The 12835-nt window shown below is 32.4% G+C and overlaps 1 protein-coding gene across 3 annotated transcripts in view; it reads right to left on the minus strand.

Moving 5' to 3' along the window:
- Positions 1-640: 640 nt before the first annotated feature.
- The window catches only part of GNAI1 (G protein subunit alpha i1), a 37545-nt gene continuing 25350 nt past the window's right edge, over positions 641-12835 (minus strand). For all 3 annotated transcript variants that reach the window (XM_048068551.2, XM_013180439.3, XM_066984369.1), the window contains exons 4-8: positions 11573-11730; positions 10469-10597; positions 5079-5208; positions 3648-3801; positions 641-2765 (exon numbers count right to left, since the gene is read on the minus strand). In XM_048068551.2, the coding sequence (XP_047924508.1) occupies positions 2575-2765; positions 3648-3801; positions 5079-5208; positions 10469-10597; positions 11573-11730 (762 nt within the window). In that variant the 3' untranslated portion in view covers positions 641-2574. The remainder of the gene's footprint in view (positions 2766-3647; positions 3802-5078; positions 5209-10468; positions 10598-11572; positions 11731-12835) is intronic.

Consider the following 12835-nt stretch of genomic DNA (forward strand, 5'->3'; position numbering starts at 1 on the left):
TGGGCTGAAAGACGAAGCTAGACAAATTCAGAACAGAAAGTATTTGTTTTCAGTACACATAATTATTAGAATATGTCAGCAAAATATATATATATATATACTTTTTATCATATCACTATTAACATACAGGAGTTCTCAAATTAAATTTAACAAATTAGTTTCTATCAACAACCTAATTTTGGAAAGTTCTTAATGGATGTGATCAATTATATACTTGGCCTTTAATATTTGAATATGAACAATTTTTGTATAGGCATTTTATAAACCTAGACAAAGAACCACTACAGAGAGAGCATCCATAAGGAAACATACCAGCTGTCAACTCAGCAAGTCAGAAAAGACAAGCTCATCCTCCTGGACTCAAAAACAAAAGTATTTCAGAATTTTGTTCTGTGTTAAGACATAAATATTGCAGAAAATACCAATTATGAAATTCCCAAAATTCTCAAATTGAAGCTGTTAGGAACAGTAGTAGTGGAAAAATATTTAGGAACTAATCTGAAATGACAATTTTATGCTCATTATTGTTTTTCTGTTTCTTGCAAAAACCTTTGACTTTGTATCTTCGAATTTTTACTACCTAGTTATCTCTATAGGATGGATGCAGAAATATTTCTATCAGCATCTTTAAGGAAGAACATTTCTTTCAAGCAAGGCACAAAATTTAGATTTATTTATGCAATTTGATTAATCCCAATTTTTGTTTACATCAAGTACAAAAACCAACTTGAACGTAGGTGTAAATACAATTTCCACAAAGTAGTTCAATGAGATTTAAAATCAGTTACATATCCAGAACTGTAAAGCACAATTAAAAGCAGCCCAGGATATACAGACTGTTTACCATAACTGGTAAAAGATCTCAGTGTATGAATATATTTAACAACCTCCAGTAATAAATTAGAAATTCCTTTCTAACCTTTCATTTGAAACACACGTAATAATTCTGTACCTAAGAAAGGAAACATCAAAGAATAAGAAGTGCAGTTTTACTTAAGCTGAGGCCTAAATGAAACATATGCACAATTAAAAATTAAATAACAGAACAATGAGTAGAATATTTTGGTTGAACATTTCTAAGAACATATAAGCTAAGATAATATAGAAAAATAGCAACAGATTCAAAGACTTATCCTAAAAGAACTTACAGTGTACTGTAGCTGCCTGGAATATTCTAAACAAGTATAGAAAATCATACTTCCAAGTTTGGTATGTTTGTATTTCCTAGATGACATACATTTGAGACAACCATCCATGAACTTATTTACAAATAGAAGCTTATTCCTTTTAAAATAGGTAATAAAAATCAATTTTGGCACTAACCATAAGGCAATGAATGACAAATACCTAAGATTGCAAGTCACATAATGAAAGCCCAACCAGAAGAAAATCATAATCTTTAACTTATTATTTAAAGAGAATATGAGACTTTAAATATCACTAAATTTAAAAAAAATCAGTATCTGCAAAGTAACTGAATCACCTTACTCAACATGATGAAGATTCTTTTTTATATGCAACAGGAAATTGCTTTAATTCATGAAAACATTGTGCCATGTCTAGTTGGAGAACTTACTATTTCTGTGGTTATTAAATTATCAAAATAGTTTTAGTTTTATTACCAGAAGATAGCAAAGAGTTAAAGGAGAACACAATTTTAATTCTTAAGAATAATAAAAAAAAAATCATATTACTCTGAAGTCCTGCCTTTGTTAATGGCATTATTTATAGACCATTCACTCCAGTGAGTAAAAACCACAGTTTCTTTTTTTTTTTTATTTCTACAAGTGTATTATTAACAACTTCCTTTTTGCATTTCCATGAGCTTCAATAATAGCTGAACCTTAAATTCAATTTCTCAGTGTTGCCACATTTGTGCTGCAAAGACTGCAAACCCAGATTTCATAAGCTGTGGATTTAAGTTTTAAAAATATTTTTTTTATTTACCCTAAATTTATAAAAACATTTTTTCAAAACTTAAGGCAAAAAAAACAAGTTTTATTGGTTACGTTTCTTTAAATGTGAGCAGGTGTATGAGGCTGTTTAAATATCAAAAAAGCTAACGCCATATACAGTATTACCAACAAAAGTAATAAGGCAGCATGCACCCTCAAGATGAAAAGAAAATTTAATTTTACAAGATGTTTAAATAATCCAAAGGCAAAAAGTGTCTGTCTCCTCTAACAGTATCTTCATAAACCATGGAAATTTTAGAGGACACCAAGTTACTAAAATATTCCGTTCAACGTTTATACAAATACATTACTACAAGTTTACATACAGTCAAAAGACATCTCAGTGTTACCTAATTACTTAAATTTACAAGACAAACATAAATAAAGCTGTTAAAACAGGCAAGTACAGTACTGATCTATCATTCAGCACAACATATTTTGTATTTCTTTCAACTTGAAACCAATCAGATTAGAATTGTGCGAAGTCGTTCTTCAAACCTAAAATAAAATAGAGAATTAAGTATATCTATGCAAGTTTCACACAACATGGGCATGTTCCAAATGCCTAAGTCCTTTTTTCAGGCATATAATTTACCAATTAACAATCTCTTCTCTGTTCCTAGAATAGGCCACAGTCTTTAAGGTTATTTTTAATAATGACATCAGTTACAGCATCGAAAACAAACTGCACATTTTTTGTATCTGTGGCACATGTGAAGTGAGTGTAGATTTCCTTCGTGTCTTTTCTCTTGTTAAGATCTTCAAACTGACATTGAATGTAAGCAGCTGCTTCTTCGTAAGTGTTTGATCCTAGAAGGAAAAAATTACTCAGGTTTCAAACAGGAAGAACAAGATGTATATTATATCTTTGATGGAAGTTATTTCCAAATAGTAACTTAAATAAACAGCTACTTAAACCTAAAAAGGAGTATGCTGATTTAAGTAATTTCACAGTCCCTGCTTTACAACAAAATGTGTAGGAAACCCTTTGGATACATTTTTAACAATTATAGGCTAGGGACTGCAGGAAGAGCATTTACTGCAGTGGTAGATGGAACAAATCATTACTGAATTAACACTGTTCCCTAGACTAGGATATTTTGCTTCCTTCACTTTCACTTTTTATGTTTTTAACAGGTTTGTTTATTTCTACCCAAGGTCCATTAAGTTACAAACAAATAGTATATATATTTCTCCTAAGCCTTTTTTTTTTTTGACTCTAATTTAATATTTTCAGTACAATCAGTCTAAAGTTACAATGAAAATGATACATAAATAGTCTAAGACTCATTAAATAATCTTTTGCTATGTATTTCCTGAATAAGCCAACTACTTCTAATATGTACACATACTCTCCCTTCAAATAAACTCTCATGTATGCTCAGGGATTTCTGCTCGGTGAAAAAAAAGTACAAAAGATAGGAGGACAACAGAATAAAGAATGGGCTAAACAGATTAGGTTGACAAGCACTGCAGCAGTAACGTAAATGCTATCAGTGGACCAGCATTATTTCATCTGGTTGAAAAGATTAATCTGACTTCAACACTATTTTATTTGTGATTCATAAAAAACATTATAACAACCTAAACTGTATTTTACTGAAATAATTTGGACACCTAGAGTTATTAAATTCCTCCTAATTTGTGCATCAAAAATAAGGAAATTACTTGACATCTGCCCATTCCCAATACCTGCATATTCAGGGTAGCAAATAGTGAGAGGACTCCTCTTGATTTTTTCTTCAAAAAGATCTTTCTTGTTCAGGAAGAGAATAATAGAAGTGTCTGTGAACCATTTATTGTTGCAGATACTGTCAAACAACTTCATGCTTTCATGCATCCGATTCTGTAATTTGGAAAACAAAACACAAACAAACAAAAAAAAAATCTTACTGTATTTTATCAGACTTCAGTAGTAAAATCAGGATACGTATCTTTTGTTAGCCACAGATTAACTAGGTAAGTTGTAAAACTAAATTTCCAGCATGCAGAACGATATTTTACCAAGAGAAACACAGAAAGGCCACAGAACACTTTCATGTACCTAACGATTTTGAAGGTTTTTTCCAACATAAATGATTCTGTGATTCTGTAGTAGGGTTTAAGCAACTACTTTTTGATTTTTCTTTTCTCATTTCCAGGCTTAAGTTTTTTCTAATATGATAGGAATTTTTAGCGTGTTTTGACATTTTGCAGTAAGGATATTATAGAAAGGTTTCCAAGTAACCTGAATTTGCCTTACACTTATTAGATCTTTTGAAAATTGAAAATTAAATTCTGCATGTAGTCAAGATTCCAGCATAAGGAAAGGAGTAGTTCCAAAGAAGCAGAGAATTAAAAGAGCAGGTTGGTGGGTTTAAAAAAATAAATAAAATAACTCTGTAGAAAAATTATCCAACACCTAACTAATTTGGCAATGCTTCCAGCCATTTAAGTTGCAGAATAGCAGATATGACCTATTTTGACAACATTTGACTTGAAGGTGGTTTTTTTTTTCCTTTTTTTTTTCCCTTTTCTTTCTTCCCCCAACAGTGTTTTGCAAGAAGCTACAGAACACGAGGAGTCTGTTAATGATTTACACACAACAGACTAGCATCACTTTCAACTACCCAGATAATAAAAAGCATACACTCTGTGCATATTGATGTGGGAGGAGTCACATCTTGAAAGAAGAGAAAGCATAGGAAAAGGAAAAAGAAAGATTTCTATAACTAAGGAAAGAGAATTCAGTAAAACATTTAGGAAGAAGAAAAACATGAAGGCTGAGGAAGTGAAATAAAACGTAGTAAAGAAGAAACAGATAAAGCCACTTCTTATAATATATTGCTAGCATCTTTAAAAAGACTAGGATATGTATTATTGACATCCTCATTAATTTCTGCATCCTTTGGAATACGAAAAAATGCAACTGAAAAGAACACTTGTCTCAAAGTACGCCTGAGAATATGAGGAAGTATTTTTGAAACTTGAAAGCACACACTCTATCACCATTTCTCTGAAACCTTTCACACAAAGTCTATATATTATAAAGGAGTACTACTGTAAGAGATATTGATCTTTCCTTTCAAACTTATCCAGTTTCTATGTAACAACTATTCTTTTCTTCAACACCAAGGTACTTGCCATTTCCTCATCTTCAGCCAAAACCAAGTCATAATCACTTAATGCCACACAAAAAATAATTGCCGTAACACCCTCAAAACAATGAATCCACTTCTTCCGCTCTGATCTTTGGCCTCCAACATCAAACATTCTGTAAAACAGAAGTACAAAGCAGGAAATGAACTTTGGAATTTCCAGCTTTCTGAATGTTAAGTGATAACCTCTGAAATCATCAGCTGTGCAAGCTTGATCAAAGAATTTTGAAAAACTGCATAAAATCTGCAACATTTATTTCAATTTAACATGTCAGCATAAAACAACCTTAAAAAAAAAACTTAAAAAGTTTTACTATACATTTCACAAGACATGAGAAAGTGACTTGAAAGGTATATAAAACTGCTTATTTATAAATAATTTGTACAATTACAAATAATTTTATTAATGAAGTTAATTGTAATCTATAAAATAAAAATACACAATGTTAACTTAACTAAGTGCAAACTATATGAAAGTTTTTCAAACTTTCTCCCAAATGAATGAAAAGTCTTAAGTAATAAAAGGTCAAGAATATAAAATTCTTTACATCCAAGAGCAGAGCTGTCTGTTTCAGTGATCAGGAGAAAAATGCTACACTAAGAAAGTTAGACACAAATAACACTTTATTTTTGTTATCTCAGTATTCTGAATCCAAATCTAAATATAAAATATATTTCTCATTTTTTCAGATTTAACCTAGAAACTCTAAAAATTGATGATTTTCAACTCATCTCTAATAAAATAAATTTCAACTTGATTTTTTCAGCTGACCTCTGATTTAAAGACCTCTCTGATTTAAAGAGAATTTTAATTTTTTTAAATTTTTTTAAGAGAGACAACAGTTTTTAAAATGCTCTTCTTAAAAGACAAAATAGGCATCAAATAATAAGGAATAATGATAATTTTCCCTCTAATAAAGACACTTTTTGGAAATGCAGTTAGGTGGAAAAACTGAGCTATAAAGGTGGTTTTTTTTTTTTTTTGAATTCTCAGCTTTACTGAAATAGAGTAAAAGAAAAAGACCATATACTCCAGAAGTTAGCAGCAGATGATCAACAAATTACCACTGTATAAAACAATTTGCTTTTCTCTGCTATCTACATACTTTAATGGCCATTTCCTAACTGTTCTGAGCTACACTGAACTTTTCATATCATTATGTACTTCAAGTATTTTTCAAGCCAGACATAACGAACTAAACCAATAAATAAATAAATAACTTCATCAAAAAGAGGATAACAGTGCTGTCCTGAAACAAATGTATATAGCTGAATCTTCTCAGGTAAGACAGAATACAGACTTTATCACCTGTCTCTTTCCTGTCACAGAATGAGAAGTCTTGTTTCAAATTCTTGCGATTACTTCCAGCTTCAAAACAATGTGAAAAGGTCACCGTGTGACTTCTCTAGCTTGCTTAGCAAATACTCTATTATGCAAAAATTGAATTTTTCCTCCTAGTTACAAGGAAATGCAATTATTACTTTTACGAGAGGCCTGAATTTTAATGTCTTCAGTTGATTTTTTTCAAGTAATTTTAACTTCCGTCTAAGTTATCATGAAGAAGCAGAGAATTCAGTAGGTATAAAAATGTTCATGTGGGAGGGGAAAGACAGAAGGGGAAGAACGGGACAGACTGTTTCCTACAACTCCATCCAGTTTTCTCTAAGTAGTAAAATGGCTAGCATCTGAAAGAAAGGTGTGGGGACCTCTTCTCACAAGTAACTAGCGATAGGATGAGAGGCAATGGCCTCAAGTTACTCCAAGGGAGGTTCAGGTTGGAAATGAGGAGACATTTCTGCTCAGAAAGAGCAGTCAGGCACTGGGACGGGTTACCCAGGGAGGTGGTGGAGTCACCGTCCCTGGGGGTGTTCAAGGAAAAGTTGGATGTGGCGTCTAGGGACATGGCTTAGTGGGTGACAGTGGTGGTAGGGGGGACAGTTGGACCAGATGATCTCGGAGGGCTTTTCCAACCTTAATGAGTCTATGAAAGCCTTATTTGGTTATAGAATGCCACATGATCAGGGAAAGAAATCCAAAGTAACAACTGTTAAGATGCATAATTATAATTCTTGTAAAGATATTCCAGCATGGCCTGAATCATTCCGGATTATCAGTAATAAGGCTACCACACTGAGGTCTTTTGGTAGACAGCATGGCATGTAGGCTTGAACAACAACATATCTCATTGTTCACAGAACATAACAGAATATGAGTAAGAAAGTAACTAAGAAATTAAGAAAATGGTTCCTCGTATCTTTTCTGTGGATACTAGCTTTTAAGGAACATGATAAAATAAAAGCTTTATACCAATGGCAGTACTGTAATATCAAACTGCATGTATCTCAACTGGATTAAGCATATCTTAAGGCACCACTCAATGTAAAAACATTATTACTAAGATGGTAACTGAGATGTGTAAGGAAACATTGCACAAAATTGCACATGAATAAAGAACCATATTAACAAAAACTCTTTCAAAGTACTGCAAAAATATGTAAAAAGGAATAGATCTGCACAAGAAGCATCACATCTGTGATATGAGTGTTTGGTGCTCTTATGGTATTTCATGGTCCTTATGCCAACCATCATTTTGACTCGTGCAGACTACACTGCCAGCATGGATTCTGGGAAGTGAGGGAAAATGCATAAGACTGAAGACTTCCAGAAGATAAAAGAAGTGTAATTTTCAGTTTATATGGGCATAATATATTATATGCCCATATAATATATGGGCAAAATCAGCGTAAGATGCTGATTTTAGCCAGAAATCTTTGTTTCAGTTCAGAATAGACTCTTCACCAGTGGCATTATTTTACCAATGATGTCTGTTTTTGGGGTTGTCTTTCTAACAGCGCACTGAAATGTCCAGTTCTTTACACAAAACACCTTTTTGCACTCATCTTTGATTTTTTTATATGCTAAAACTTAGTGCTAGGTGAAGTTTTGGCACCAGTTTGACAGTGAACATCTCAACAGAAAGCAGTAAGAGCCTGATGGTTCGGCTTTTGTCGTGAGGGTTCTTCTACATATTATGTCAGTACAGAGAAAGACAGGCACAGAAGAATTATTTGGCACACAAAATTCTTCAAAAAAAGATAAGGTTGCAGTATCTTTCCAAATAATTAGCCATTCCAAACAGAGTGGTCTCAAAGCTCCTAAGCCGTGCATCTACTCCATTAGAAGTCTGTATATACAGATTGTTAGGTCACAGTCCCAGCACACAAACACTGACAGCATCTGCCTAATCTGCAGACAAATTTAAAAGTTTTAAAGAATGAGAAGCTCAAATGCTTTACAGATTTCTCCTCCTAATGTGAGTGTTGTGTGCAAGCCCATTCTTTGCCTCAGGTACTAGGAACTCATACTGCAGTCAATGGTTCAGCTACTCAAAAGAATCATGTATTGTTTATTCAAGATAAATTTGTCTGCAATGAACTACAAGAAACACAAGGCAGTGCTGAAAGAAAGTTTGTAACAGCTAAATCTACCTCCCTTATCTAAAGAATGTCGACATTAAAGAAATGCTTTATTGACTTTCCATTTCATTTACTTAAAGAAAGTAAACATTTCCAGTGAGATTGCAAAGTGGCTATGCCATATTAAAACAAATTAATTCACTGAACTAAATGTAAAGCACTAAAGATGCTTCTCCAGTCATCACCCTACTAATCTATGTTATTTAGCTATATAGGTAGCTTTCTAAAGGGTTTATCAGCAACTGTGCAAATTTAAGGGCTTGTGCAAGGTATTTCATTAGTACATTGTTTTTTTGTAACTAGTGTTGCCAAATTTGACATGTTCTGCTTCTTTCAGGTTATTTAATCTGAGAATATGATTCCAGTACCCATACAAAACGTGAAAAATGTGACATAGATCAAAAGGATACCAGTTATTTATTGTGATTTTTGAGTTTGTTAAGGTTATACAAGTTGTTTGTTTTCTCCCTCCAAGCCCCAACCTTGCAGAAGACTTCTTATTTACTAATACTTTAAGGTAGGGTGAGTGGTTACCAAAAAAAGATAAGATATATACCTGGAAAGTCTCACTTTTATTAAAACTGAATGCATCTTTGATCATCTCACTTTCCTATTTTCCCCAGGTTGTAAGAGGAGGTATGGGGTACAAACATAGAAAACCAACTGATTTAGTGTACTACATAAGATTAATTGAACCCCTTCAGGTGCAACTTGTCATTTTTAGAAATCTTAAATTGTTCTGAGTCACTAGATTTCTATTAAAAAGTATATAAAGTAGAGAAGAAAACATTAAAAGAAAAAAAGGCTTGTCTTTCTTATCAAAATCTGTTGGAAATATTATAACCTCTAACAAGCTCTTCTGCTTAGGTATACTATTATGCAGGTGATAATCCTCATTCTTATTGCCCATTTAAAATGTTCCAAAAATAATGCATTGTCAAAAACATTTCCAAGATTACTCCTTAAGAACTTAAAAATAAGAAAAAAAGGATTCCTCAGAACACTTTAAGAGCTATTATTTTATGGAGGAAAAAAAAAATGTGTACACTTAAACACTTAAAATTAAGAAACAAAATATATTTTCCACAGTACTGGTGATCCTGAAGCATCAATATTACAACACTTACTAAGCAATTACATGAAAAACAGCATTTTCCATGACAATGCTGAACAAATTTACTGTATAGATGTTCTGACAACTATGCCTACACAATCTAAAATGTACATACAATGCAATTTTTACTGAGATTTCTCTTCATTCTTGCTAATCAGGAGTAGTTACAATAGTATTACATTTATATTATCCTTTGCTTTCATCATGGATGTCTCAGGACATAAAATGTTCAGAATATTAACGTTATTTTGTAAACCTCACATCACAGGGAACATAAATCACGGTCTTTCATCACTAAATAAAGTACTACCTTAAAAAACTACCATTCAGTTTTGAATTCAGTTCTCCATGAAAATGGAGTTTTTTGTTTTTTTTTTTTTTTTTTTTTTTAACAAGAGCAACAAATGTTTACAAGCCTCCAGTTCTACAACGGAATTTAAATGGAAAAATCTGATAGAACAGCTACATATTAATGCAATACAATATTGAGTACTATGAGATTTGATTTACATAGAAAGTATCTTTACAAAAAGCTCCCAATATAAACAAAGCATTTATTACTTAATATCTCCATATTTATTATGAGTTATGATAGGATTTCAGATGACTCCCATTTGCCTTCAGAAAATTGAGCCAAGCATGAAGAAGTTTTTCAACTAAAAGAAAAATAATCAAAATTGTGGCTATGCAAAATTTGCTAAATTGCATTACTGAAAGTGTATCCACAAGAACTTTACAGAAGCCGTAACAGACAGATAGACATGCAATATAATAAATTTACATACTTAAAGTGAAGATCTTTGAAAGTAAAGTGAGTTTCCACTATTCCTGTAGTTTTCACTCTAGTCCTGAGAACATCCTGCTGGGTTGGAATGTAGCTGGTTTGTGCTATCCTGTCCAAGTCATTCAAGTAACTGAAGGTAAAAATAAACACTGTTTTCAGTTATTCCTAAAATAGTAATCAGATAATTGCAAAGAGTCACAGAAGTCCTAGGTCTATTCATTACATTGTACCTGACTTTTATATGAACAGCTGTCTCTGAGGTAAGACAGAAAAGACAAGAGACAGATTATTTTCCTGCTAATTTCTTTTGAAGTTTTAGATACACTTTCATCCTAGAAGAAAACATATACAATTGACCCCAATAAAAAGAATTATTATGAAATCCCAGGATGTAAACATGGTTGCACATTTACCAATTTTATTTGTATTAACTAGAAGAAGACTTTCATTTTTGTAACCTCTTAGTGAACTACAATTTTCTTTGAACTATAAAGCAAAAACTAATTACTCTAGAACTGATAACAGGTGTGAAAAGGACAACCCAGTATGTTGGCCAGAATTAATAAATATTTTTAAACAATGCTAAATATATGACCAATATAACTTTATATTGGGAATTTCTAATTACACATTTTTTACAATATTAAACTCCAGTCACTAATAATTAATATTAATATTGTGATGCACACCAAGAAGTGTGAAGTTTCTCATAACAATACAAATCTTACTAGTGCTTTTTGCATAGCGATAGAAAAGATATTAAGTTCTCCCTTTACTGTAACCAGAAGTTAGCAATTTTCAGGACAAAATAATATGATTAAAAGACCAGCTTTCTTATGAAATTTGAGAAGAATTTATTAAAAAAAAAACTGAACAGCGGAGGTAAGTCATCCTCCAAATGATTTAAATTCAGTTATACCACACCTCTTCCTCTCCATTTGCAAAAGTTACGTGCACCATTCTGACACAAGCAGACAAAATCTTTGTCTAGGTACTTCTAAATTTCTGTTTGTATGGGAACAGAATTACTCAAAGGTTAGACTTCTTTTTTATTCCTTTAACTACTACTTGAAAACAGAAGTATTGTCTGTCACAAAGTACTTACTAGGCAGCAGAGTCATTAAGCTGGTATTCTCTAGATCTGTTGAAACAAGCTTGTACTCCACTGTCTTTCCACAGTCTTTTGATAACGCCAGCAAGCTCTGCAGTCATAAATCCTTCTTCTGCTGCTCCAGCTAACACAAAGAGTTGACGAGCATCATCCTTTAATGTGTAAACAGAAAATGGAGAGACAAACATTAAGAAATATAACAAAGGTATACTACTTTCTCCTCTCACTCAGGATTAAGGATTACACATTCAGCAAAGGAGTAGGTTACTTAACCCACTATACATTAATGTAACCAAACAAAAAATGTGAAAGAAAACAATTAGTTTTCTACATAGAATATGACTTCCCACCTTTTTTCAACAACATAAAAAGACAAGGCCACTCAATTTCACATAAGCTGACAAAACTTCTGACCAGTTTGTCACTTGAAATGAACTTCTATAAATGGAAGTAGTAACATATGTTGTGCTGAAGTCTAACGTTGACCTTATTTGCTTAGCATATGCCACAAACTGAATAGAACAGTTACAATACATATTAGAACCTTTGGATATGCAGATGTATATTGACTGCAGAATACACATTAATCGTGTAAACTTCAAAAGATTTGTTTGGAATTGACAAATATTCATTAGTAAAGAGAAATATACTTAAAACTTTTCCAGATAAATCAGTTACACATATCCATCAACTTAACTATTCTACATACACCAAGTTTTCTTGGTAACTCCATGTCAAGAAATCAAGTGGGTTTTTTGTTTGTTTGGTCACATATTTTGGTTTGTTTTTAAGAAAAACAGCAATTTGTGCATTCATATAATGACTGCCTCTGAAAATGAGGCTACTGGAGTACAGGATATCAATCCAGCAGTCTCCTTTAACAGAATTTGAATAGTTGTCTAATTTATCCAATTCTGACTGAGGAAAGAGACTAAAACTGTTAGATCTGTAAGATACTGGAAAAAGAAGACAGCAGCTGGGTAGAGGAAAAACATATCCACATTAATATTTTCATAGGAGTAGCTTCTTGACTGTAGTTACAGTTTGTATGTGATCTATTGCCAAGGTGTGCCGGCCAGCAAAATCAGCATACTTGTGGCCTGTAACTACTACCCACAGCATGTACTGTTTGTCTAATAAATAAAAGAAAGAACAGACGAAAAAGGAGAAAGGTGAAAAGAGAGGGGTTTAGGTAAAGCAGCTGGGAACTTAAAGAATTTCAAGAAAGAAGAGAATTAAAAATGCAACATGTAAAGT

The sequence above is a fragment of the Anser cygnoides genome, chromosome 1 (genome assembly GCF_040182565.1).
Source record: "Anser cygnoides isolate HZ-2024a breed goose chromosome 1, Taihu_goose_T2T_genome, whole genome shotgun sequence".
Taxonomy (NCBI): Eukaryota; Metazoa; Chordata; class Aves; order Anseriformes; family Anatidae; genus Anser; species Anser cygnoides.